The 26,865-nt window shown below is 45.7% G+C and overlaps 3 protein-coding genes across 6 annotated transcripts; 2 read left to right on the plus strand and 1 right to left on the minus strand.

Moving 5' to 3' along the window:
* Positions 1 to 330: 330 nt before the first annotated feature.
* CALCOCO2 (calcium binding and coiled-coil domain 2) lies at positions 331 to 10,387 on the minus strand. Of its 2 annotated transcripts, XM_042886963.1 has the most exons (14): positions 10,280 to 10,367; positions 10,152 to 10,192; positions 8,535 to 8,723; positions 7,917 to 8,019; positions 7,411 to 7,544; positions 7,102 to 7,227; positions 6,505 to 6,632; positions 6,299 to 6,389; positions 6,021 to 6,143; positions 5,206 to 5,292; positions 4,430 to 4,525; positions 3,917 to 4,052; positions 3,455 to 3,489; positions 331 to 2,969 (listed from the first exon to the last, which is right to left on the minus strand). In XM_042886963.1, the coding sequence occupies exons 3-14, from the start codon at positions 8,712 to 8,714 to the stop codon at positions 2,787 to 2,789; spliced, it is 1,422 nt and encodes a 473-aa protein (XP_042742897.1). In that variant the 5' UTR covers positions 8,715 to 8,723; positions 10,152 to 10,192; positions 10,280 to 10,367; the 3' UTR covers positions 331 to 2,786. The 2 variants fall into 2 exon arrangements, with proteins under 2 accessions (XP_042742897.1, XP_042742895.1); XM_042886961.1 differs by lacking the exon at positions 10,152 to 10,192 and having other exon boundaries at positions 10,280 to 10,387.
* Positions 10,388 to 10,852: 465 nt separating this feature from the next.
* Positions 10,853 to 13,190, plus strand: ATP5MC1 (ATP synthase membrane subunit c locus 1). Of its 3 annotated transcripts, none has more exons than XM_042886936.1 (5): positions 10,853 to 10,901; positions 11,232 to 11,289; positions 11,817 to 11,894; positions 12,171 to 12,346; positions 12,952 to 13,190. In XM_042886936.1, exons 2-5 carry the CDS (start codon positions 11,248 to 11,250, stop codon positions 13,064 to 13,066), a joined length of 411 nt encoding a protein of 136 aa, XP_042742870.1. In that variant the 5' UTR covers positions 10,853 to 10,901; positions 11,232 to 11,247; the 3' UTR covers positions 13,067 to 13,190. The 3 variants fall into 3 exon arrangements, with proteins under 3 accessions (XP_042742870.1, XP_042742869.1, XP_042742871.1); XM_042886935.1 differs by having other exon boundaries at positions 10,883 to 10,971; XM_042886937.1 differs by lacking the exon at positions 10,853 to 10,901 and adding an exon at positions 10,997 to 11,111.
* Positions 13,191 to 15,012: 1,822 nt separating this feature from the next.
* Positions 15,013 to 26,811, plus strand: UBE2Z (ubiquitin conjugating enzyme E2 Z). Its single transcript, XM_042886949.1, has 7 exons — positions 15,013 to 15,365; positions 17,274 to 17,346; positions 19,308 to 19,495; positions 21,323 to 21,434; positions 22,019 to 22,131; positions 22,660 to 22,750; positions 24,312 to 26,811. The coding sequence occupies exons 1-7, from the start codon at positions 15,028 to 15,030 to the stop codon at positions 24,480 to 24,482; spliced, it is 1,086 nt and encodes a 361-aa protein (XP_042742883.1). The 5' UTR covers positions 15,013 to 15,027; the 3' UTR covers positions 24,483 to 26,811.
* The last annotated feature ends 54 nt before the right edge of the window (positions 26,812 to 26,865 follow it).

Below are 26,865 nucleotides of genomic sequence, written 5' to 3' on the forward strand. Positions count from 1 at the left end.
CTTCAGAGACTCTGACTTTTAAGACTGAAAGAGTTTGAGAATCTGGATACTGTAACTGTCTGCCTCATGGCCAACCTCATTTTTCTGCACCAAAAAAAGCCTTTTTGCAGGCAAGATGATGGTCTTTCTGATGGAAAGAACTGTCAGTCTGGTGCCCTATGCAATCGACAGCATGCCTTTGCAGCTGGGAGATGCTGTCATCTGGTTTGTGTTTTCCATCCACAGACATTTGGCCTGCAAAATTTTTATACCCCTTTAAATATTTATATATAATAAATGCCCATTCAGTCAGATTCCATGTGATTCCAGACATAGATTGTGCCAAGTATCTACTGTCACTTTTGAAAATTTATTTCAAGGTCCTCATGCAATACATATCAACGTAAATGGGATCTCATCCAAAGTATAATTAGATCTAATTATCAACCATTTGAGCTATTTCTGTTTTAAACCATACAATTGAGATAGGGTTGAAACATACTGCAATTCCAAATGTTAAATACATCAGTAACATACATAAAGCTGTAAATTACATGAAAAATGAAAATCTGCTTAAAAAACACAGTGTAGTTTGTACTTGGAGGTAAATTGGTCCCTGGCTGCTCAGGATGTGTCAGGCAGAAGTATATTATGTCTTGAAAGTCTGAATCTGGATCGTTATTGCAGAAAACAAACGGCATACCTTAAAATGCTTTGAAATGCAGCATCCTCGTGAGATTTATTGCAGTCTGACCCCCTCTGCCGGCCACCTGCTTGCTGTCTGTGTCCTATGGCTGGCACCTCAAAATGGGCTCTGAGCTCTCATGGAGATGGTAGGAGGTGGCAAGCAGAAAATGGTTGGCACCAGAGTATTACAAGGGGTGGAAGCAACATCAACACTTGGCAGTGGTAGCTCAGGGACACGGTTAGCACTGTAACACAACTAACCACTAATGACAGGGCTAGGCTTTAGGATCTGAGCTGCTAAAGCCAGCATTAACAGCAGTGTAGAAAATGAGCAGGGCTGGTAAGTGGTATTTGGGCGACCTGCTGGAGTTTTAATAAAGACTGCTTCTACTCTCTGCATTTGATCTGCTTTGGTCAAGATGTAAAGCAGGAAAAGAATTGGAAAAGGAAAAGAAAATGTAATTTTGAATGAGGATGCGTAGAAAAGCTTTGGGGTGGGAGCATTTTCTTGAAAACCAGTGGGATATTTCCTGAGAAAACAGGTGCCCAATTAAAAATTAGCCTCACAATGACAGAATATTTGCCAAAATCGGCATAAAGATACGTCAGGAATGTTGATACACATTACAGTAATGAATAACATCCTATCCTTTGGATTTCTTGATACATTTCCATGCTGAGAGAAGCCAATGAAGATCTGCCAGTTCAGTAGATCCTATTAGACAGCAGCAGCCCCACTAACATTGAGATATTATGTTGCATGCTAAAAGTTATTCAGAGATGTGCTTAAGTACTTTGTTAGAGAAAAGCTTCAGAAAGTAATCCAAGGCTTGCAAATAGCTCCATTAAGACACCAACAATTCCTCCAATTTATTTAAATCACTTGTCATCTTTTTTCAAGGACTTTCTCAGTACAGCTTTTATTTTTTCTCTGCTCTTATTTTCTCTTACAGATTTTTTAAAATCATGCTTACCAGTGTACATCTTAAAGGCAGAAATACTCCATTTAAACCCAGATTAAAAAAATCATGTGTAGAATCAAAACATTTTAAAGTCTGTGTTACTCTTAATGGTCTTAAGACTCTATGTAAACTTCTTATGATTTTCCTTTGCTTCAGATATTCAGCAGGAAACGTCTAACACAGCTGGATAATAAAACTTCACCCATTTGTATGTGCATGGACAAAAGGACTGTTAATCATAATCTGAAAATCCCAAAGCAGAAATAAAAATAGTGACTGGATAATCCATCCACAAAGTGTTGTGATGTCCCAAGGCACTTAGCAGTTTTCAATCACAATGTTTTGGTTTGAGAACAGGCTCTTCATTTTAAGTCAGGAGGGTTTTCACCACTTCCTTTACATGAGGATGCCCAGTTTCAAGACTGAGAGCCCATTTATCCTCAGCACTCTCATGGCAACTCAGCTATTGCTTTCCTACAGGCTCCAGGCCATTCTGACTTTCCCTGTTTCATAAACATCAGGGTTCCCTCGCCATGAGATGGATGCATGACAGGACAGTGTCAGAGTGACCACACAAGCATAGACTGTGTCACCATTTACTTTCAGTCTGGTCATACAGGAAAAAAGGGACAACAGTGCATGCACCTCATTGTACACTAAGCTATACTGCCTACTCTGACATAAGAACCCTAGACCTTTAGATCTACAAACAAGTACTTTCTTTATAAATATATATTTCACTTTTTTAAAGTGAAAAGACAAAAGAAGAAAGGAAAATATATTCTTATTTAGACTTCTGTATTTATTAGTATTTATGTTCCAGAAGCTGAACCAGACTGAAGGTGTGGTCCCAAAAGACTATGCAATGCTTCTGCTCTTTGGTTAGCAATCACAGTGCTCTACTGAATAATGAAACCATTATAATGGACCTGTATCAGCTGAGTACTGCTGTACTAGATCTATTGTTTAACCCTACCTGGATAGTTATTAATTACAGGATTTGTAACTCATTTAGCAAGCACAGTTGTTTGATCCAAGGCAGAGGACTTAAAGGGATGACAATTCAATTTCTTACCAGCATAGATCAAGTCTCTAGAATAATTTTGGTCTATTCTAAGCTGCAGCCTCCACCACCTATTCTACAGAACAGATAAGGATTCATAATTGTTCCAGGCTATGGCACAACATATGGTCTTCAAACACCTGCTGGTTGGACTTGTCAAAGGCTCCATTGCAGACTGGGCACTCCAGAAGATGGCCCTGCACGTGGGCCTCGTAGTCTCTTGTTTCAATATTATCAGGAAAAATGCAATTGCATATGGGGCATTTCCTGATAGAATCCTGGAGTACAAAGGAAATGCAAACAAAGTAAATACAAAACAAAATTCGTATTTTTTCTTCAAAAAGAAGAAAAAAATTGCTAGTCAGATATCATCAGCTTTGGGCAAGTCTTTCTGACTTGTAATACATCGAAGTTTTCAAATGTCTCCAAGCTTCTCTAAATGACACTTAAAACTCCTAAATGGCACAAGTCAATGTTTGCAATACAAAATAATACAGTATTTAGCAGTTGCTCATTCTGACATGTGATGCTGCCAAAAGCTGTTCTTTAAAGATTAAGGTGAACAGAACTTCTCTTCCCTGACATGTTACTAATTCTGCAGACTAAGTGTACATGGTTCCATTTTATTGTCCATTATATTACCAAGACTAAAACAATAAATGGACGACCAGCTACAGAACTGAACTTGGTGCTTCTCATTTTGAACTACTGATTTTTGTCTGTACGTCACTCATTCATGTCCATTCATGTCTCCTTTACTTACTATTCCTGTGCCTCTTGCCCAATTTGCTCCTGCAGCTGGGGAAAAAAGAAGAAAAAGTTCATTCAGCCACTTCAAACGATTAACAGTGCAATAACTAACATGTAATAACAGTGTCAATAACTAATAATTCTTGAAATGTGAGGCTGTGGCTCTGGATCTAAACCTCTACATTTAGGACTATAGAAACTGGACATAAGCTACAGAACTCGCTGTCCCACTGACAAAGGAGCTAAGTGATGGTTGTCTCTTTCTGCAGTAAATGACAGACTGCTGATGACTTAAACCAGCTCTTAACATCTGGCAGCATTTTGCAGCTGCCAAATCACCTGCAAACATACAAAGCTACACAGGCGCTGTTAAGAATGCATTCTCCACAGCATCCAATTTGAAAGGGAGGACAGTTGGCTGAGACCCTTCCTGCCGTGTATTTGTGGTATCAGACAGAATGTAAAGTATTCTCACCATGATATGGATTTCCAAATACAAAGCCTTCAGGAGCTGGAACAAAAGCTTGGGCTTGTGAAGCAACAAAAGAGGAAGAAACGTCTCTAGGCTGAGAGAGATGCCTCAGGAGGGAATCATTCTCTTTCCTTAATAGCTGCAAACGGACAGAAGGGCAAAATTAATTTCCAGGAGCTCAGGAGACCATTTCAGTGAGCACTTACACACTAAACTAACACAGCTCTTCTTAAACCAGAGTAAAAATTGCTCTTCAGTTTTCAGATAGTTCAGTCTTAGTCCTGCTTGACAGAAAGTGAAGAAAGGAAGTGCAAGGATCTATTCTGTGGCCTGCTCAGGCAGACAGGATGACTGCAATAGAGTAATACATTTTAAAAGACAGAAAAGAATCTTGCAGTTGTAAAGGCACAGGTAGCAATCTGTTTGGTGGAGGGGTCAGTGGAACTGAACACTAATGGACAGATTTGTGTCATATTCAATGCGTGAAAAACGTAAGGACTTGTCACAAGTTCTCACCTGATTTTCCCCATCAGATTCCTTCTTTTTTGCTTGCAAAGCCTGAAACAAACGCTTCTGCTCTTCCAGCTCTTTCATTAAGTCACTGTTTTGTTGCTATGAAGGAAGAGTGTTATTAGCTAAATTGTGGGACACTGGCAAACAAAAAGATGACAGCTCCAAGCACTGTTCACGCATACAGGCAGCTTCTAATTGCCAACATATTCCCAACAATTAAACCTCTTCAAACAAGAGTCTTAGCATTTTGTAGATTTTGACCTAGGGCAACTCTGTGTCACCAACCACTTAAGCTCTGTATTTTCATTACAGCATGAGAGGATGACGTGACCTCCAGAGGGGATGTACAACATGTCAAAGTGAGAGGTTAAAGAAAAGGATTCTACCCTGGCAGGTAAGAGCCCTCCAAGGTTGACACATTTCCTGGTACTCTGACATCTGCACTGACTGTGGATAGTATCACAGTCCTCATTAAGAATGAGAGGAATGAATCTTGGATTAAATCTTGGATTAAATCAGTAAATTACGTAAGCTAGAGTCCATAGGGATTCTGCAGTCATTCTCAAAGTGTCACTGTAAGAACCCTGAACATTTGGCATCACAGCAGAGGTAATCACATCTATTTTAGGCACCTCATTTTTGAAGTCAGAGGGGCTTAAAGTAAATGTCAACTCCCCTAAACAGACACCAGCAAATTCTATACAATATAGCAGAGCTCTGTACTCAGCACTTTTGAGACACCCCCCCCCCCCAGCTGCACCCCTAGAAATGCTGGACACCTGTTCATTCTGCAGACGAAGTGTCAGCTTGGCCTCTGATCCCTTCAAGTGCTCCAGGCACTGTTTAAGTTCTTTCTTTTGCTCCTCCTGATCAGAATTCCCAGAGTTTCACAGGTAGAGTTGCAAAGAGAAATCAAAGAAAGAAGATGTCAGGTCAGGAATGTGAGGCAGAACATTAAACTACAGAATAGAAACTTTATATTGTAAAGGTTGTTTCGTGGCATTCTGACTATATTCCATCTTTTCATTTTTTTTTATTATTAAATGGCAAATCTACAGTAGTAAAAATGAGAAAGGGACAAAATGTAAGCATACAGGAAACCAGCAAGGTTGCTGCCTTTCACCAGTTACTCATCGGCTTCCTTTTGGAGCTAAAAGCAACTGCAGATAGTCTAGGCAGATTGAAATTGTTTTATTTATACAAGTCTCCACCCTGAAACAGTTTTGCCTAGTTGTAACAATTTGCAATCAGCTAACTATCCATTCTGAATTCCCACCTATCTGCTTCATCAAAAAAGATGAAGACAGAGATTGAATTTTCTTGCTACAGAGAATCAGAATTATGAAGTCTACTTAGACAGGCATCTCTTCCAAAACTAAAATGTATGTGTGTGTACTACAGGAATCTGAAAGGTGGTGTGTTCACAGAACTACCTGTGTGGACACCCATAGCACCATAGAGATTTCTCCTTGTCATGAAATCTCCTAGACTTTTCCTAAAATTGAACTGTATTTCTATGTAGTCACTGCAAAGGACACCATTCAGCTTCTTTCCTGGCTTCCCCAAGCATCCTAATATTCAGGGAAGGTTTTACCTTTTGAGTAATAGTCATGCATAACTGGTTATTCTCTTCCTTTAAACTTTCACACTGCTTAGTCTTGTCATGGTCCAAACGAACCAGCTCTTCAATTTCCTTCTCATAACTCAGAAGTTGAGACTAGGAAGAAAGAAGAGTGGGCAGCAAGTGAATACAGATAGTTATGACTGAGAAGCACAGGATCTTTTAGGTGCATGAAGCAAACCTCCAGAACCTGTGGCTGACCATCAGAGACTGTCCATAAAATCAAAGGAAGGAAGCTATGTGTTTTCTACCTGCAGTTGATCGACATGATCCAGGGCTGTTTTCAGTTTGGTTTCCAGATGTTCCTTTTCAGAGGTTACATTCTGAATTTGCTCTTTGAATCTGTTCAAAGCAAGTCAAAACACACCACACTTTCACAAGTGGAAACTTAATCCACAACAGCAAGACGTTTGCTTACATGGAATCCTGTTTAAATTGATCTTGAAGATACACTTACTGGTGCAGTTCTGCCTCTCTGCACTCATTCAGCTCCTTCAGGTGTTTATTTTCCTGTTTCAGGGAATTCAGCTCCAGCTCCAGTTTTTCAGTGCTGCTCCTAAGGGACTCCAAAACATTTTGTAGCTCCTGAAAATCAAAAATGAGGTCAGTAGGAAGAAAAAAATGGGACTCAGGCAATAGTCCTCCTCTGCACTGGAACTGCAAAATGCAATGCTTCCAGGCAGCCCACGTGAAGGAGGAAAATCTCTCCTTTGTATCCTTCAGACCCCGTTTTGTTTACACTAAGCCCTGAGCAAAACTGAAAGAGAAAACAGGAACATTAGGGAACAGGGCTGGGCTGGAAATTTCTGGAGAGCCTACCAAACATTTTTGAATATGTTCCTGAACCCCACCTCTGATGATGCCTCTTGTTCATCACTGTTATTATTGTAGCAGAGGTGTTGTACCCCTTGTTAAATGATTAAACAGATAATACAGGAAGAAAGCACTTTCATTTTCTCCCAGAAGCATACAACAGAGCATGATCTGACTCAGACTTTTTACCTTATCTTTCAGAATTAAAGCTTCTGACTTCATATATGAACTTTTGTTGTACCTGTGTCTTCTTGAGGTCTTCCTGCAGATCTGTATTTTGTTTTTGGAGACTTGCACAGTTGGCTTGCAGCTCCTCATTTTCTTTAAGCAAATTCTTGTTTTGTTGTTCAATCTCTTCCACTTCTCCCTAGCAAGCAAAGTTGTTTAGTTGTAGTGGAAGCATAAAAAACCACTATGCTCCAACTGCAAAATAAATGTGCCTGGCTTCACAGCACCTCAGTTATTGCCCATGTGCACACATTTAATCCCATCTAATGGAAGGCAAATAAAAGCAAAGGCAGGAAGAAGAAGGGGACGAGAGGATACACACCTGTGTGGTAACCACCAGAATATCATCCTCAGTCTCTGCTCTGAACTGGAAAGGCACACTGGCTCCACGGATCGTACCATCCTGGTCAATGTAGCAGAACTGGTAGTATTCATCATCTTTGGGCAGGTAATAAGCTTCAGACAAACACAACAACACTGTCACATGCAGCTTCTAATTATTTGAGTCTCTTAACTATCTAGCACAGAAAGTCAGAAGCTAGCAAAACAGACATCTTCAATACTGTTCCTTCACCATTGCTAGTTCTTCGTGATAGGGATTGGAACACAAAGAAAATCATTCAGACAGGATTGCAGAACCCAGTAGACTTGAAGTATTTCTTTCAAATCTATTAGGCTGGTGGGATTTGAAGTTTACCAAAGCACATTACTAAGATATTCTGTAATTCTGAATATAATACTTATTAGTGGCAGCAATGATTTGATGTGTGCATGCCTGTGTGTGCACCTGCACATATATACCATGAGTGACCCAACCTCCCAGCCCACCTTTGAACTGGATCTGTTGCTGCACAGCAGTATCACCACGGACATCATTGGGCCGAGGAGCCCACATGAATGTGTAATATTCTCGGGTGGTTTTCCATCCCACCTGCAACAGCAAAATTCTTGTAAGGGATTACATACTTCACGTTTATCCTATGGCAATTGGACAGTATTACTACATAGACCAGCTGCTGGGAGGACTTTCGTAATGATATCCTGACTTCTTAAGAGTTGCAATCTATGCATGAATCAAAAATCACCAGTTTATGCCTTATTCTATGGAATGTGTTAGGTAAGTGAGGGGAGCACTGAAGTAGGAAACATATTGGAAGAGATGGTGCCAGTATGGTCTTTAATGCAATTGTTCTTCACAGATTCTGTGTATCATGGTCTGTTCTGTTGGCCTTGAAGCTGTTCAAGTAACAACAGAGTTCTGGCACTCTGTCCCTGAGCACAAGAAAAATGTTGCATGACACAAGGTTATCACTGAAAATAAATTCTTTACCGTGTTCTACCAAAGCCTTAAGACCTTTCCTAATGCTGAAGTATCAACTAAATGCCAAACAATGTGTTTCTGTCAGAAGCTGCCTAATCGTACTTGGTTGCACAGTATTCACTTACCCGGAAGATGCCCACCCAGTCCTTCCCACGAGGAACAATGTTGTGTGTGAGAGTATAGTGACAGGTTACGTCTGCTCCAGGAACATAAAATTTCTCCACGTTGTTAAAGATGACCTGGGAGAAGTGGCCGCTGTCTAAAATGACAGCAGAAGTGGGAGGTTCATCTGAAGTCTCATCCATTGTGGAAGTCTATGAGAGGAGAAAGCATAATGTAATTATCTCATCTCCACGTGCTGCCAGTATAATCGTGTCCAGGAAGGATACGAAGAGGAACAGTTTGGAGTGACAGAGCTGTAAGGTCCTCTACACATGGACCAATATTTATCAGCAAGGCACAAGGGAACGCCAGAGTCCCTACTGCTGTGATGAGACTGCTCCTTAAATTCAAGACAGTTTGTAGATCCTTTTTAGTAACGTAAGACTGACCACTGCTTCCCAGCCACAGTGCCTGGAACTCTAGGGCTGCCCATGTAATGTAACAACCTCTCTCCTGCTTGGGACCCCATAAGCCAGACCCTGCTGACCTTCCTACAAATCTGCTACACAGAAGAGAAGCAGCAAAGCCTTCTAGCAGCAAAAGCACGCATGCATGTCTGCTGGTGGGATTCAGTGCCTGGATGCAGCAAAACAACGCATCCTGCTGGGGAAAAAAAAATGAAGTATTGTTTTTTGGCAAAAATGACAGTGATCTTGCAGAAAAGCAACCCCAATGGCCACACAGGCTGTGCTGATGATACAGCATGCAGTCCATTTCCAGGAAGTAGAGGAGAAAGACATCTTACTAAGATGAAGTTTGTTACATGAACAGTTTTGAAGCAGTGCAGGAAGAGGTCCTGTGAGGCTGGATCTACCAAGGCAATGGTCACAGCCCCACCTTTGCAGACGGCAATAAGTAAAGGTCAGCCCCAGCCCACAGCCGAGGTAATGAGATAATTACACCTCACACAGAGCAATATGGAATATACAACACTCCCTCTGATATTCACGGTCCAACCTCTTTCTGGGGATTTTTGGTTGGTTTCCTTTTGCTGTTGTTTTCTTCTCTTTATAAGCTGCAGCATTCCGAAAATGCAATCTTAGGAAGAGAATGCTCTGATAGCAGCCTTCTGATACTTATAAACAGGAAGGAAATCAACTTTCTACACGGGTAAATAGCGATAAGACAAGCGGGAAACTTTTAAAGTAAAATAAGAGATTCAGATGAGATGTCAAGGGTAATTTATTCACTGAGAGGGCAGAAAGGTGCTGGCCCAGGGAAGGGCAGACACCCTACCCCTAGAGGTGTGCAAGGCCAGCTTGGATAAGGCCCTGCCCATTCTGATGTAGTGGTTGGCAGGGGGGTTGGCACTACGTGATTTTTGAGGTCCTTTCCAACCCAATCCATCCCATGATTCAACAACAACAACAAAAAACAACCAAACCCTTCTTAAGTGAGGCTGATTTCCAGCTGCAGGCAGGAAGCTGATGTGCCAAGTTACATGCCACGTTGGGGTGCCCTGACTGCAGCCCCTGTTAGCATCCCTACGTAAGCCGTGGGGTGGAACGGGGTGCCGCTCCCAGCTCCACCGGCCCAGAGTCTGCACTCACTGCCGGGAATCGAATGTGAAAGCATCTCACCAGTAAGCGAGCCCCGTCCACAATCAGCCTTCCACCCTGCACTGAAAAAAAAGCGGAGGGAAGGAAGAGGGGGACAACAGGATTGCAGGGCATCCCCAGGACCCCACACCCTGTCCCGGCTCACTTACCGACAGGCACGGCTGGAGAGCTCCGAGGAGGAAGCGGAGCACCAGGAAAAGCAGAACGCTCCTCCGCAGGCTCTGCCGCCCCGCCCAGGGTCGCCTCCCCAGGCTCAGCTCCGCCTGCACTGCTGGGATTTGTAGTTCGGTGCCGCGGCGCCAAGGACCGCCTTCGGTGCGGGGTGCTTCGCTAAGCAAAGCCGCGCTTCAACAAAACACAAGGACGAGTTTCAGTGTTCGAACGGACCTTTATTTATGGAACGGGAAACAGCAGCGGCCGCAACAGCCTCCGGTGTACCGGAGAGCAGCGTGAGAGGACGGCCGAGCCCGCGCCGCAACGACCGCCATGTCCATGGTCAGCTCTACGATTCGAGGAGCGGCCCGCGCGCCTCATGATCCTCTGGGAAACCTCCAGCCTGCCAGCCAATCGCAGAGCGCGTGGCGAAAATAACTAACCAATGGAGGCCAGCATCGTAACACAGTCCTCCCGCCCCATGCTGCTATCCCGGATGCTGGTGGGAGGGGCTTGCCTGACCGCGGCCAATGGGGAGCGAGGATGTTGTCCCAGAATGCCGCGCGCCGCATGTAGCGGTAGCCAATCGGCGCGGAGGACGCTGGGGGACACGGCAAGGTGAGCGGGGTGGGGGCGCGCTCTCCCTTCACAGCCGCCGCCGTCGCAGCCCGGAGCGGACGCCGCGCAGGTGGGGTCCGTGTGCGGCCCCGGGGCTTCGAGCGGCACCGCGGCCTTGGTCTTGGCCGGTGGGGTGTGCCTGGCCGGGACCGTACCCTTTGATGGGACTCTGCTGTCCCTTTGCTCCGTCCGGGACTCGGTTGTGCTGAGGTGGTTTTGGGGTGTTTAGAATGAGGGAAGGGAGAAATGCGGATCTCTTGATCTGTGGGGTTGGGCCGCGAGGAGGATGTGGCAGCACTGGGATTCCTAATTCCTTCTTGTCGTTATTAGTAATAGGTAAAGCAAGATGCAGACGACTTCTTTGGCTCTTCTCAGCTCTCCGGCTCTGGTAAGAACTGTCTGCAGAGGGGTGTAATGGTGCTTAGTAGGGCCGTGTGGGTATGGAGGCTTTCCCAATGGGGCAGCGATCAGAACTCTGGGCGGTCCTGGCTGAGAGAGGGTCCCACAAAGCTATTTTACACGTGGGTAACAAAGGGGGGGGGGAACAAGGTGACCTCTGGTGACTGCAGAGTGATGCCCACTGTCCCTGCAAGCATTTGTTGGGCTGTGAGCCCAACAGCAGTGTGAGATAAGCAGTTATCACAGAGATGTCATCCTTTTGTCACAAAATACAAGCAAGGAATGAAACCTCTGGGGTTGTGATAATGGCTGAGCTGTGAAGTAACAGCTGTGATCCTGCAGCTTGTGACAGCATTCCTCGTGGGCTGCATCCAACTGACTAGAGTAGGAATGCTCTAAATTTGTCTATGCTTTTTTCAGTCTTAAAACATTTCGAAAATTTTCTAACACTGTTCTTTTCTGAGAATTGATGAGGGTGCATCTAACTGTAGGAATTAATGGTCTGTTTTGCTTCAGTTCCGGTGCTGCTCCAGGGCTCTGGCCAGGCCCGTTTCAGTGTCTGTGTTCAGCAGGCCTGAGGCTCAGGCTGTACAGGTAAGACTCTTTTATGTGGTAAATTAAATTGGCTCCTGTATTTCAGTGCTTGATGTCTTGATGACTCCTCCCGAGGTGGAAGAGTAAGATTTTTACATCATCAGAACGGCTAGTAAAGGGCATAAAGTATATAGCTTCTAGCCCAGACCAGTGGTAGCTGAGCATTATTTTTTGCTCTGTCCTGAGTAGATTATAAAAGGTGAAAATATGTTTTATTAAGATGACTTCCATATTGATGATTCAATGCCATTAACCTGTTTTTCATGTATCCCACAGCCAGCTGGTGTGTCCTATCCACAGCTGACCCGCCGTGAGTTCCAAACTAGTGCAGTTTCCCGGGATATTGACACTGCTGCTAAGTTCATCGGTGCTGGTGCTGCCACAGTTGGGGTGGCTGGTTCAGGAGCAGGTATTGGGACAGTGTTTGGCAGCTTGATCATTGGCTATGCCAGGTAAGTAAGATGCCAGGCTGGCTTGAATTTATTCCTTTCTAGCGCTAAACTTAGAGGAGAGGAGCTTTTTCTGGTGCTTATGTTCTACTCTATATGTGTAGCGTGTAGAATCGCATACTTTAACTGAAGCATTCCTCTTTGGAATGTAAAAGGAATGTTACATTTCATCATTTCATTTAAACAAACAAGAAAGTGCCTGAACTGTTTTAATCCACCCTATACTTACTATTGGGTGATGCAGAAGTTCTGTGGAGCTCTGCCTACTCCTAGAAGGAATGAAACACTAGTCATCAATGGCAACTGGTGCTTGGTACCACCAGGGCAGGTGAAATTAGCTTTGGGGGTTTCACATGGCTACTGAAAATCGTTAAACCCAGGGAAAAATCATGGCTTTTCCATTCCAGATGGTGGCTAGCTGCCATAAATCTGGTTCATCCTCCAAAGCTTGATGACTGTATGGCATAATCCTGGCTTTCTGTGATGTGATTTGGGGTCTGGTTTATTTAGTTGTGTTTTGTTTTTCTCACTGTGGGTCCTTTTTTTTTTTTTTTCTTCCCTTCATTTTTTTTTTTTTTGTCCCCCCCCCCTCCCCCGTATACATGCAGGAATCCATCTCTCAAGCAGCAGCTTTTCTCCTATGCCATCCTGGGCTTTGCCCTGTCTGAGGCCATGGGGCTCTTCTGTTTGATGGTGGCATTCCTTATCCTCTTTGCCATGTGACAACTTCTGGCGTGGCTGCAGTTTCCATCACTTTGTCCTCGGCGGTTTGAGTCTGCTTTCATCAGAGCGTTCCAGACTGACAATTAAAGAAAAGATTTCTCTAAATAAAGTGGTGGCTTTATTATTTTTTTTTTCTTATGTGCTGGTCCATCATTGGGAAAGCCATTGGGGGATATATTAGTTGAAGAGGGTAATATTCTGGATCTGGGAACACCTACTGATAAAGCAGTGGGAATGTGAAATGGTGGCAGCAAGAAGGAGAAATGAAGTCAGCCAAATAAAAGGGGATGTCCTTGAACAGCACAAACACTGTGTCAGATTTATTCAGCGATCCCAACAAGCATTGCTCTAGTAAAGCAAATTCTTACATTTGAGCTGACAAAACATTATTATCTCCACATAATATTACTGAAGATTATGGTATTGAAAAGGTGATGGGTACAGGTGAGTGTACAGAGTGTATTAAAGGAGTTTGGATTATAAAATGGCATATGTCCTTGTGCAAGTACACAAGGATATACGTTACAGTACCATCTGAGACTTCTTTAACGAAGAAAGAAAAATGGTTTCAAGGTCACACTGTTCATAGGCCTCTTCAAAGCATTGGTTTAAGCACAGGACCACAGACAGTGTTATTTCTTTCTCAACAGTTGCATGCCTCAGCTGTTTCAGAGTTTGGAGCACACTGAGCGAGGAGAAGTTCTGAGGTCTAAGCTGAATCTTGGACCCAGTGTAAGACAGCTGTGCCTTTAAGGAAGGTAACCATGTGGGAAGCTAGTCTGGTTATCAGCTTTAGGTAATTGAATTAATGCAGTGTCTGTGTATACTAAAGCCTCTGAAGCGTGGTTGGGACACGCCTGGGGACACGAATATCAGTAACTTCTCTGTTCCTTTGTAACAGCTGCTTGTGCAGTGTGAAAGGAGTTGGAGAAGGGTTTTGATTTCTGCCCAAAAACAACAAACAGACAAACCCATTCTGGACACTGCTTGGAGAAAAGGGTCTCCAGGAAGAGCCCAGATGAAACCCACTAGCTGACAAAGAGGAAAGGTTCTATATGTTCAGAGAGGTTGCCAGGTGGGGACAAATACATAATTGCTCAAAGGAGAGAACCCTGTTCTCCATGCCTGGATTTCTACTCCAGCTGAGGTTTATCTGTTTTAAATGTTAACCATGCTGGACTGCAGTAGCAGAAACCCTTGCTGATAGAGAGGATGATGCACAGCTTAACTTGTGCTTTTATGTTTCCTTCAGTGAGAAGCTAAAGTGCATCACAGACAGCTGTGAGCTGGAGAGAGGCAGATTTCTCTTGAGCATGGGGGAAGCTTATCTGTGCTCCTTGTGAAGTGTGGGGGTAAAACTATCAGTGAAGGTCCCTGGGAACCTTCAGTTAACATGGTGTAGTTGGCAGTGTGTCACCTGCTCACCTGTACTCACAGCGCAGTGCTGTGTTACCTGACCTTTTCTGGCATGTAATCTGATTGCATTTCTTCTTTACGTCGGTCTTTTGTGCGTGAAATGGATTAAACCAGATTATTTTGTGTATCTCTGGTATGGCAGCACTGACCTTGGGAGTAAAATGGTTCAGTGATGGCTGCTCGGGGCCGTGCTCAGCATCTCCGTAGCAGCTGCTTCCCTGCTGAGCCTCAAAAAAACTCCCATTTCCACGAGTCCGACTTCTCTGCCTCTGCAGTCCGCCGGCACAGCAGGGGGCGCTGTTGCGCAGGCGACGCACAGCCTATTGGGAGGAGAGGGCGGTCTCCGTGGAAGGGCCTCTCTGGTACCGAAAGGAGACTCTATGGCAGCTGGGGGGGGAGTCAGCGCCGGTAGTGGGAGGGCAGCGTGTAGGAGGTGACGCTCTGGGCGGCGATCGGTGGAGGAGGCGCGAGGCGGTGGCCGCTCTGGCCGACCGACTCGTTGGTGCGGAGTCCCGGAAGCGGCGTTCTCCGAGGCCGGGCGCGGAATGGCGGAGAGTCCGGCCGCCGAGGAGGCGGCTCCGGCCGCGGTGTTGGCGGCGGCGGCGGCGGGCAGCGGTGGCGGCGGCACCTCGACCAGCTCTGGCGGCGGCGCGGGGAACCCCGGCGTTTTCATCCCCGCCGAACTGTGGGCGGCCGCTGGTTTCGGCTCTTCTCCGGCTGCTTCCAGCGTAGCTCCGGGAAGCGGCGGAGCTCCCATCGCCGCAGCGGCGGCGGCGGCCGCGGGGGCCGCGCTCCTCACGCATTCCGCCTTCTGGGACCCCACGGTCAGCGGTGACTGGGACAGCGAGCGGCCCAGCTCGGCCTGCCTGCTGCGAATCAAACGGTGAGCGGGCCGCCCTGTCCTCCCCTCCCCCGGGGCCTCCTCTTGTCCTTCCCCGGCACGGAGAGCTCCGACGGAGCCCCGCTGTCCCGTTCCGTGGTTGTGCGGGGCCGCCCGCTTTCCTACGCCGATAACGGGGAACCGGGGCCGCGCCAAGGGGTTCAGCCGGGTTTGGGGCTGGGGACGGGTCCTTGGGGTCATCGGGACGGATCCTGGCGGTCGCTGGGGAAGAGGAATCTCAGGAGAAACACTGGAAGGGATCGGCCTCTGTATCAGGTAGCAGCCGTAGGATGACGGGTGATGGCATTACGTTGTGCCAGAAGAGGTTCAGGTTGGGTATTAGGAGAAATCTCTTCTCCAAAAGAGCAATGAGGCGTCGGCACGCAGGCTGTACGGGGAGGTGGTGGAGTTGCCGTCCTTGGAGGTGTTCAGGAACTGCAGAGATGTGGCACTTGGGGTCGTGGTTTGGGGGTGGGCTGGGCTTGGGTTTATGGATCTGAGAGGTTTTTTCCGACCATAATGATTCTGTAATTCATTACCGTGCCCAGGGGCTCTCTTAGGTGCAGCCCCAGGGCTCTGTGCTCAGGTGTTTGGGTGAAGGCCACAGACCCTCTGGGATATCCTCCTTCTCCTGTTGCTGTGGCCTTTGGCAGCCACGTTGTGTGGCACGCTGCCCTCATCCTGCCCTCAGGATTGCAGCGTGCTCAGTGGAGATGCTGTTAAATAGGAAGGGAATGAGCTCCTCTGCTCCCATCAGCAGTCAAGTTGAGTTTTGCAAGATGTTATCCTAAACCTGCCGGTAGCAATCCTTTTTCCTGGTTGGTGCCCACCCATTTGGCTGCTCTGACTCTTTAAGAATCATCTGGTTAAACCTGGTATGTCAATAGCCTTTGATACTGTGAGCAATACGGTCTTTTATTGTTAGAGATATTGGCACTGTTACAGCAAGTTCTTCCTCTTCCTTCAGAACAGTATTGCTGCCTGCCAGGCTCTTGCTCATCCTTGTTCTGTTGCTTGTTCTAGAGCTTGCCTAATGTCTTCCAAAGATGGCACCAGATATTTTGGCAGTTTTCCATCCAAACACCAAAAGCAATAAACTTCATAATGCTAAGTAGGAAGGCAAAGCTCTCCTGTTGTTCTCAAACTCGTTCTTGCCCTGAAACGTCTCTGGACTCTGATTGTTTCCTGAACAGGTCTAGTGGTAGCTTGTCCCAGAGTACAGTGCAGCTCTGATTGTGATGGGGAGCTTTTTGGCAATGAAAGGTGATGGGTGCTGTTTGGTGTATTTGTAAACTTGTTATTTTTCATTTTGTTTAGTCCAGGAAATAAAACCATTGTGATGAAGTTGTGTGTGTGTGTCTGTGCTTCCTAATAGCACTTGAACCAACTGTCTGATTAAAACCAAACTTGACCGAGCGGTTTTTGGACACAGTTCAGTCACTGTATGTTGGGGAAAAAAGTGACTTGGTCTGCAGAAGGGACTTTGTAAATAGCACAAAGTATGGAGAGAAAACAGAGAGGTAAAGTTTTCTGTTGGGTGACAACATTCACCAATGAGAGCTTTTTTGTGCTGACCTTAGGAGAAGCTTACTGTTAATTCCTACATGCTGGAGTTGATTCAGGGTTAAAAAGCAAGACAGCAGGTAGCCAAGGTGCTGAGGTCTGATGCCTCACTGATTCACTGAATGCTGCCTGTGCTCTTCAACTGTTGTTTAAGATAAGTTAAGAGAGCTCAGCCAGGAAACAGTCAGACCAAAGGAGAGCATCTACCACTTGGAGTTGCAAATTTCCATCTTAAAAATCTGTCCCTTTGCATCTCTACGCAGATTTGTCCTCTAGAACATTCCATGCCTCAAGGGCTGATGAACACCAAGGGAGATTTTGACTAAATTCCTGTTTCCTTTGTTGCAGGGATATTATGTCCATTTACAAGGAACCGCCCCCGGGAATGTTTGTTGTGCCTGATCCCCATGATATGACCAAGGTAAGAGACACTTTGGAATGGGTTCAAGTTCCCACTCTTCTGTGTGTTGCTTTTGGTGGCAGCTCTGAGGATTCTCCCAAATGGTGTAATCCCTTGTCTCAAAACAAGAAGTCAGGGTGAGTCCTGTAAGAGCACAATGCAGCTCTGGTTTTTTTTTGGTGACAATCTGGGCTGCATTTAAATGGAAGGAGGCTGTCAAGGAAAAAATGGTTTTGTGGAGAGATACCATCCCAGGAAGCTGGGAGTTTCCACAGATAAAGTCCTATGAACTAGTGGAGTGCCAACCCCGCTTGTTCTTTGCCCTGCAGATGCTTGAAAAGAATCACTAGATTAGCTCTATGGAAATCTGTTGGGTATGGGGGAATTTGTGAGGGGCTGGAAATGAGGAACACCTGTCAGTCACTGGAAATGCTGAATTATATGTAAGTCACCTATGGAAGGCAGAGGTGTTTAACTGTTGTGACCTGGCAGTGGGATTTATCCCTGGGTCCAGATGCTGCCTTGCTGTGGAGCTGCCTGCCTGGCTCTCACAGGTAACAGCATCCCTGTCCCAGAGAGGTGGTAGATACCCTGTCCCTGAAGACAACACCTGAGGTCAGGTTGGACCAGGCTGTGAGCACCTGATCGAGCTGTAGGTGTCCCTGTTCACTGCAGGAGAACTGGACCAGCTGGCCTTTACAGGTCCCTTCCAACTCAAACAATTCTACGAGTTCATGCAGATCTGACCTGTGTAGCTACTCCCATCACATCACCTCCAGCACATCTGTTCCCTAGGGCCAGGTGTGTCTCTTGCCTCTCCTGCCCCAGTTCTTCCCCTTCTGGCTGCCTGGCTCTAGGGATTTTCCAGGATAGGGAATTGCCAATTATGCCTGAGAGAGTGCAGTGATCTTGGAGGCTGGTGTTGCTCAAACAGTGATCTTGATCCAGTGCATTCCTTGGCTGATGCTACTTTTCTCCAGCCAGTGTCACCTCATCTGGCTGTGCTGGATTCTGAGAAAGCTCTGTGTGTGTGTGTGTGTGTGTGTGTGTGTGTATGGGGTTGCTTTGGTTTCTCCTCTGCTGCACACTTCTCTCACCCCCTTGACAGACTTGGCACTGCCTTGATTCCCTCAGTGTGAGCACCTGCCTGGCTTAGGGCTCTTGGATTTTTGGAGATAGTGCAAAAGGGAGTGTCTGTGTGCAGACAGCTCAGACCTTGGGCATTTTGCTGGAGCTCTGACCTCCCTGGGTTTGAAGGCTGAAAAGTGCCAAAATGCCCTTCAGCAGAAATGCGGGTTTGTAGAACAGCAGCCTTGGGGTTTTTAACTAACATCCTAGGTGGGTAAGAGGATCATTGAAGGAGATTGCTTGGATCACTTCAGGAGGATGGAAAAGGAGGAAGCTTCCCTAATAGCCCAATGGGAGCAGATTTCCTGGTATGCAATTGAGATTTTTGAAGGTAATTAGCGAGGGGAGCATGGGGTCTTAATTTCAGATCCTGGCAGAGGTAATTAAATGATTGGTTTCAATAAAACCAAATCAGCATGAGACCATAAAATTGAGGAATGTTCTAGTTTTGGCAGAAAATCTGCCTTTTTTTCTTGCTAAAATTAGCCTTTTTTTTTTTTTTCATATTTGAAATCTTTTTAAAGCAGAGCTCACCAGCTGAACTGTGATTCAGTCCTCTTTGGACTGTGTTGAGATGTATGGGAGGCAGCTGCCGTGGACTGTGGCCAAACCTCGCGTTGGAAACCTGCTCTGCACATTGAGTGTGGCAGAGGGGAGAGAAGGGTGCAGCAGTGGCTCTGGCTAAGGAGGGAAAGAGGGGGGGTTGTGTATGGCCTGCACGTGGCGTGTGCTTGGGGAAGGTGCCGTGTCCATGCCTGGGTGGAGGTATTGCTTGCCTTCGGTTGGCTTTGTTGAGGATTTGATGGTGCTGCACAATGTTGAAGTGGTGCGCAAGATGGGCTTTTGTTTTCCAGATTCATGCATTGATCACAGGCCCATTTGACACGCCTTATGAAGGGGGTTTCTTCTTGTTCCTGTTTCGCTGTCCTCCAGATTATCCCATCCACCCGCCAAGGGTCAAACTGATGACAACGGGCAATAACACAGTGAGGTTTAACCCCAACTTCTACCGCAATGGGAAAGTCTGCCTGAGTATTCTAGGGTAAGAGGAGACTTTGGCTGTTTTGGTGGGAAATCAGGAGGTAGCCACTGGCTGCACTGTGCCTCGCACATCCTTCTCAACGCTCTGTGCCCCGATCTTGCCCCAGACATGCTTGGATGCACCTCTATGCTTCTGTAAAGTTATGCACTGGATCAGAGTCGTAAAGCAGCACAAATTCCTCTTCTGAGCTCAGAGTCTAACTTGTCTCGAAAAGCATCTGAGAGTGGAGCAGGGGAAGCATGAAGTTCAGTGCATACTGTCACTTTTCTGCTTCCCCTTGCAAAGCCCTGGCTTGAGCGCTGCCTTTCTTCTGCTCTTGCTCCTTGCAAGCTGATCCTTAATGCTTTCTGAATGCAGGTTTTCGTGGTTTTAATTTCCTCCCTCTGTGTGGGTTTAAAAATAAATAAGATTAAAAGCCTCTAAGAACTTCCTTGAAAGCCATTTGAGTGCTCTGGGCTTCCACCTACATGTAGTATATGAGGCTGGGTAGGTCTAATGATTTACAATCCCTGCTCCCATGCTGCCTGTTCCAACAGGCTCCACTGCTGCAAATGCTTGTTACTCACATACTTGGTTTTTAAACTGAGTCCTGGCTGATTCAGTGGCTTTTAGGCTCTACCAGAGGGACTCTGGCTGTAGTGTGATACTCCCCACTCCAGCTGTGATGGTTTTTCAGTTGCAAGTAAGAAAGGGCTTTTGCTGAGGCTCTGGACTGGTGCAGGTAGAGGCAGCCAAGTGGGGAAAGGGCAGCGATGGCTTGAATTGCTGGAGGGGTTTCATCAAACAACAGGAATCTGAGCACAGCTGTGGTTATTGTCTTTGGGATGGTTTCAGCAGCACCGTGTCCCTTATGCTAAAGTTGATTCAAGTCACTGATACTCATCTGCTGGTCCAGGGCTGGGTGAGAGATGCAGTGTGCTGGGAAACATTTTCCTCAGCAAGTGAGCCTTTCTGATCCAGTGAGCTGGATGCCAATGCCTGGGAAGCACTGAGGTGTGCAGGGCTTGTCTGAAGCTCAGGGGGCTGAATGCCCAGCAGCTTCCACGCAAGCTGCCTCGTTGCTCATGTACTGTAGCCTTGGCATGGAAGCTAAATTATTGAAGAGTGAACAAAGAGCCTCAGCCTTACCAGCAATGGGAAGCTGTGAATGAATTTAGGAAGAGCATATGTGGGTCAGTACATCCTTGTTCAGCTCCCAGGGAAGCAGCTCTCTATCTGGAGCTCGGATATTAATGGCAAGTAGCAGTTCTGACCTGTTGTTCTGTGTGGAGGTTTTTGCTACACCACGCATATTAGAGGAGCACCTTGTTCCTACAGCAAGGCATCCGTGATTGCTTTTGGTGGCAGACCTTGTGCTGTCTGCATTACAAACTGCCCAAGTAATAGTCTTGAGTCTGCAAAGTTAGATTTAACTTCTTAAACAGTTGCAGTTCTTGACTTACTGTAGTGTTGGCAGCATGTGTTGCTTCAGGGTGCTGTACAAGATTACAGCCATAGCTCTGAAGTGCACCGAGAGGTATTTGAAGATGGTACTTTTCCTCAGCTCACCTGTGATTCCCTCTGTGTGTTAGCTGTGAAGCTCCCCAGCCTCTTGCATGGCTCAGATTAATGCTCTCATTTGACTGAGAGAATAAACTGCCTTCGACTTGGAAACTTTCTCGGTGTGCAGCGCTTTGTCTTTCTGTAGCAGCTGTTACTTCTCCTGTCACATTTCTGTAAGGTGTAGATGTGTTTTCTGAGCTTTCTTATCTTTGATATTTGGGGAGATGGTTGTTGCTGGGCTGATCCTGCCTTGTTAATTGATCCTTTTCTGTTTTGATGCTTCAGCACTTGGACCGGGCCAGCGTGGAGCCCAGCACAGAGCATCTCCTCAGTCCTCATCTCCATCCAGTCTCTGATGACTGAGAACCCGTATCACAATGAACCTGGCTTTGAGCAGGTGAGAGTTGAAGATGGTTCATCTTTGGTTCTGCAGCAATTTCTCCCTTCACTCCACACCTTGACCTGGTAACGAAACACATTCTGGAAATGGGGACAAAGCAAGGCTGTGTCACTTGGCTTTCTTTCAGTTTGCTCTGCCTCTGGTCAGAGCTTGAGGGGGGGGGAATTACAAAGCTCTGAACTGGAGGCTGCTTAGCTCTCATAGAGAAAAGTAACAGAAGAAGAAAAGGTGTTTCTCTGCTATATGACTCCTGATGCAGCTTCTTTGAGACACACTGTCGTGTAGAAACCAAACTGCTCAGGTTTTCGTGGTTCTGGCATCCCAGAGAGAGGCAGCTTTCTGTGCCAGCTATCAGCTGACTTGCCTCCCCAGCTGTGCGAGTCCAAGACTCTGTAGATGTAGAAAATGGTGCCAGCTTTTTTTTTTTTTCCTTTTTTTTCCTCCTGTATAAATTAGCTCAGCATACACAAAACAGACAAAGCTCTAGTGGGTTCATGCACCAGTGAAATTCATCAGTCTCGAGGGAGAGACGAAGAGTCATTCCAGTAACATGGACTCACTGGCCCAAATTCTATTTCCAGGAGAGGCACCCTGGGGACAGCAAGAACTATAATGAGTGTATTCGGCATGAGACCATCCGAGTAGCAGTGTGTGACATGTTGGAAGGAAAGTGTCCCTGCCCTGAGCCACTACGGTATGGAAAGGAGGCAGGGAGGGAGCATAAGAAAACGGGTGTGGGGAAACAGGTTGAGATTCTCTGGTTGCTTTTCCTGACATCCTGAGAGGTGCTCCAGAGAAGAGAAATCTTTAAATCGTCCTGCTCTAGTGCAAAGTGGTTTTGTTTCTTCTGAAATGGATGACTGCATCTCTGTCGTGCCCAGGAGCTGTGCAATGATCAAAGCTGTGTTACTGTGCACAGTGGCTGCATCCTCTGATTTGTGTTTGGGAAGAAATGTGCCTTCTTTTAGAGGGGAAAAAAAAGAACATTTCAGACAGAGAGAAAAGCACAGCTGTTGTAGAAACACATGCAGGGTCTGTTCAGCTGCAGCAGTGCTGCAGTTTGTTTTGTTCTGTGTCCTGCCTCGCTGTACCCAGTTAGTTGTCTGGCTTGAGCTGTGCTGATTACATGACTGTGGTTCAGTGGGATGCTGTGACCCTGGATGATGCAACCATTGTAATACTGTCATTCTCTGTTGACTCTTTGCTCTCTGATTATGTTCAGGGGTGTAATGGAGAAATCCTTCATGGAATACTACGACTTCTATGAAGGGGTGTGCAAAGAGAGACTTTATCTCCAAGGTCAGACGATGCAGGTGGGTAGCAGATGATTTTCTTGTCAATTCAGGACTTGGATTCCAAATACACTCATAGTGGCAAACAGTTGCACTGTGTGATGTGCAACATGGGGTGGATCTGCACCTTTTCTATCAGCTGTGTTTCAATCACAGTTTCTATCCGCTGTGGTTAACTCAACTCTGAGTTAACCATGGAACTCCTGTGAATAAAGCACTAACTTTCCTGAGTTTGGAGTATGCACACAGTGTTTTCAGGGCTGTGGGATTCCTCTCAGTGCTGGACCTGAGCCACACTCAGAGCAAGCAGATACTTATAGCACTGTTTAAAGAAGTGCAGTTTGCTTTCATGTGGATCTGGCATTAAGCAGGGGAGGCCCATATAGTCTATACAATACAGATGGCAGCTGAGCTCTATTGCATCATTTTCTTGAGGTGCTGGTAAGATTTCTTTTTCATGGATTTCTTTGCTGGTACAGATAGGAACTTTTCTCTGACACTTGTCAGAGTTGTTCTGTAAGATGCAGTTGAAAGTGGCTGACTGAGGCAAAAGTATCTGGAGGAGGAAGGATTAGGGGAACAGCAACAATATGGCAAATACATCCAGACAGGTTGAACAAAGGAGCTCATTTCTGTAGGAAAATAGACCTTGCAGAATAGACTGCCAAGCTATTTGCATCTGAACACGTCTTCCTCCCTCATCAGGCACCTCTTGTCTGACTCATTGAGAAATCTCACTGTTAAGGAAAGATGGAGGTGTTTGATTTAATGATCCAGTGTCTCTGATCTGAGTCCTTCTTTCCTGTCAGTGCCATCACTGACTGTGTAATTCATAACATGAAAGCACTCCTGAAGCAGGAAGGTTCATGTTTGGAGCGAGAAATTCCTGAAAATGAGAAATGAAAATGAGAGCACTGTGCTGAAGGCTGTATTTGGTGAGATCAGAGGATTGTCAGGTGTGATCAACTCTTGTTTCTTCTTCAGAGAGCCAGAGCTGGGTTACTTCTGAAGAACACGATGGCTTGGGACTGCTGTGCTCAGTCTCCAGAGCTGGTGGCTACCACAGTCTGTTTTCTGCTCACGTAAATAGCAGTGCAGGGAGTCTGAACACAGTTTGCTACTGTTATCTCCACTGCTCTGTATTTAAAATGAAGTCACTCTAGACAGATATAATATTGGTTCAGTGCTTGGCAGATGTGCTGTCTTGTTAACTCTGGAGCCACATGGGACAGGTGAAACTTCACCACTGCTGCATATAGCCCTGGCAATTGCCTTTAACATGGAATAGGGATAAAAGCAAGAAGTGTTTAAGCAGCTCAGCATCTTGATTTAAAATGTGGTTTCACAAAGGACAAGCTGTGCCTGATGACTCTGGTGGCCTTCTACAACAAAATGACTGCTGGTGGGTGAGGGAAGAGCAATTGGTATCAGTTTGGAGTTTTGTGAGGCCATTGACACGGTCCCATTGATCACAAGGTGGAATTCAACTCTGTGCTGGCCAGTTACTGTACAGCTTTCTTTAGACCATTATCCTTCTGGCAGGAGGTGTATATTAATGCGTTCATCTCTGGTTTCCTTCCAGGATCCTTTTGGAGAAAAACGAGGCCACTTTGACTATCAGTCCCTATTAATCCGTTTGCAAGGAATTCGGCAGAAGGTGCAAGAGAAACATCAGCAGGAGAATACAGAAATAGACTCTGAGAGCAGCTCCTCTGAGACAGAGACAGACACTCAGGGCTGCTCCAAAGCTTAGAGCTGCGTTACCAACGGAGAGGCCAAGCCGTGGGGATGTTCTGTCTTCACACTAGAGTACCCCTGACAGACTCAACAACCAAACCAATGCCAGAGTGGAGAAAACTGGGGGATATCTTCTGTCTCCTTTTACTGCTCTGGTGGATAACGCTGAATGAGAAGACTTCATGCTAGACAAAGCCAAGCTTGTGACAGGCTACTCTTACAAGGTACTTACTCTACTAGAAATCCGGAGCATGTGGCATCAGGTTATTTTTGGAAGAACATCTACACTGGTTATTATTATTATTATTATTATTATTATTATTTTTGTCTCCATTTGATTAAAGAATGAGATGTAGACTGCGACTCCTCTTTACAGCTTTTCTGTTCCTACAGTGAGGCCTTCCCTGGGGCCATGCTGAACATGGAGCTGTAGCTGTGGGAGCGCTTTGATGAGTCTGGGGTATGACATGGCCCAGGCACTGTGTGCCTGGATGAAACCTTTTTGTGCAGACTGGGAGAGATGGAGCCTGTTTGCTCTGTAGAGCCCATCTACCCGATGTCTTTCTTCTAGACACTGTTCTAGACAGACCAAAGATAAAGAGCAGTGGTGGAATCTGGGCTCCTTTCTGAAAGCTTTACACAAGCCTTGGGTGACTTCATCCACTGAGATTTCAGGCACAAAAGGGGAGGATGAAAAGGCAAGAATCTGTACATTGAGTGCAGGTCTGTTCATCGTGGTGTTTTGGGGAAGGGGAAGGCGAGAAAATCATTGGTTCAGAGATAGGGGAGCACTAAAAAAAAAAACCCTAAGTCTTGTTTGTGTAACTCTTTAAGGTTTTGATTTGAATTTAGTATTCTAGAAGTGTTTTATTCTGGCTGCTCTGAACAGAGAGCTGGTTTGTTTCCTTCACTGAAGTACTTTTTGCTTTCCATCTCTCCAGTCAGTGTAATATTTCATTTTCCTCCTGCCACCTCCCTCCCCACAGCAACCATCATTGCTCAGACTGAAATGCTACGATAAGGGGCAATTTAGCTCAGGAAGCCACTGTTTCTAGGTGGAGCTTTCCAGAGGTGTACACTTAGTTACTGACTGAAATTCCTTTGCCAAACTTGGCCAAGCTCAACGAGTGTTGTAAAGTTAACACTTCAGTACTTTGAATGTTTGAAATGGCAGCTTTTTACCGTGAGCAAAAGCAAGGCTGGAGGAGAGGTGTGTGCTGGCTGCAAGTGCAATTACGTCAAATATGTATTCAGTGCAACTTGGGTGGAGGTGAATAAAAGCTTCTCCATGTGAAAGACCCCGGGGATGATTGATGGAAGCAGTAAAATGTTTTGTTGGTAAATAGCTTCATCCACTTTTTTCATGAGGACGCTGATAGAAAGCTGAGCACAAAGTTGCACGTTGTCCCATTCCCTCTCCCCCAGCACGGCTCTGCTGCATACTGGTGGTGGGAGAACATTCAGTGCAGTCATTCTTGTTCTAAAAGCAAAAAAAGCACGGGAGGAAAAGCCAAAAGACCCCTGCCATGCACTGCACAGAAAGGCATTGTCCTATACGTCACTGAATTATTTTCAGTCTCTGATTTATATTGGCTCTTGCAGAACTTAGAAGCCTGCACACTGCTCTCTAAGCAGCTCTGGAAGGTGGAAACGTTTGTGAACTGTAAATGTGCCATTCAACAAGTAGGGGAACCTTTCCTCCCTTCTAGCAAGCAACCTCCCCTGGGTCTGTCACTGGTATGAATTAGACTTTAACCTTACCTTCCCTCAAGGGAAAGCTAAACTTACATAGGACTCACTCAACACATACACCAAAAGAGAGTAAATAAAGCTGTGTTCACCTTCAGATAAGGTCTCAGGGAGGCAGCAGGGTCTCCTGAGAAATCATGAGCAGTATGCTACTTTTCTGCCTCTGTAATCCTGTTGTAAATGTCACGTTGTTTGTCACCATTCAGTAGCATTGTGGATAGAGCTGTGACTCTGCTGCCTTCTCAAGGCAGAGCTGGTTCTGAAATCTGTTTGCGATGCATGTGGCATTACCATCCACCCATACAATGAAACAAGAAAATGCCTTATTGTGGACACTATTCACATAACTAGCATGTGGCTGTAAAAGAGAAGTATTAGTTTTCTAGCTCTAATGTTGTCTGTCCTACCATTTCTGAATGTTTCCATTTCAAAGTGACAATCCTCAAATGACTGCTTTAGGCAGAGATGTTTTAGCAACAGATTTTTAGACCTAACTGAGTCAAAAATATATGCACAAGAGTCACTCTAAGATACCTTGTTTATATACTATTGTACATAAGATTTTTTTTTGTGCAATAAAGTTTGTTTTGGCAGAATCTAGACTGTGGTTCTCCTTGGTGGAACGACGACTCATTCACAGGACAGAGGGC

Source organism: Lagopus leucura, unplaced genomic scaffold, assembly GCF_019238085.1.
Source record: "Lagopus leucura isolate 7727_CA_CO unplaced genomic scaffold, USGS_WTPT01 Super-Scaffold_100066, whole genome shotgun sequence".
Lineage (NCBI taxonomy): Eukaryota > Metazoa > Chordata > Aves > Galliformes > Phasianidae > Lagopus > Lagopus leucura.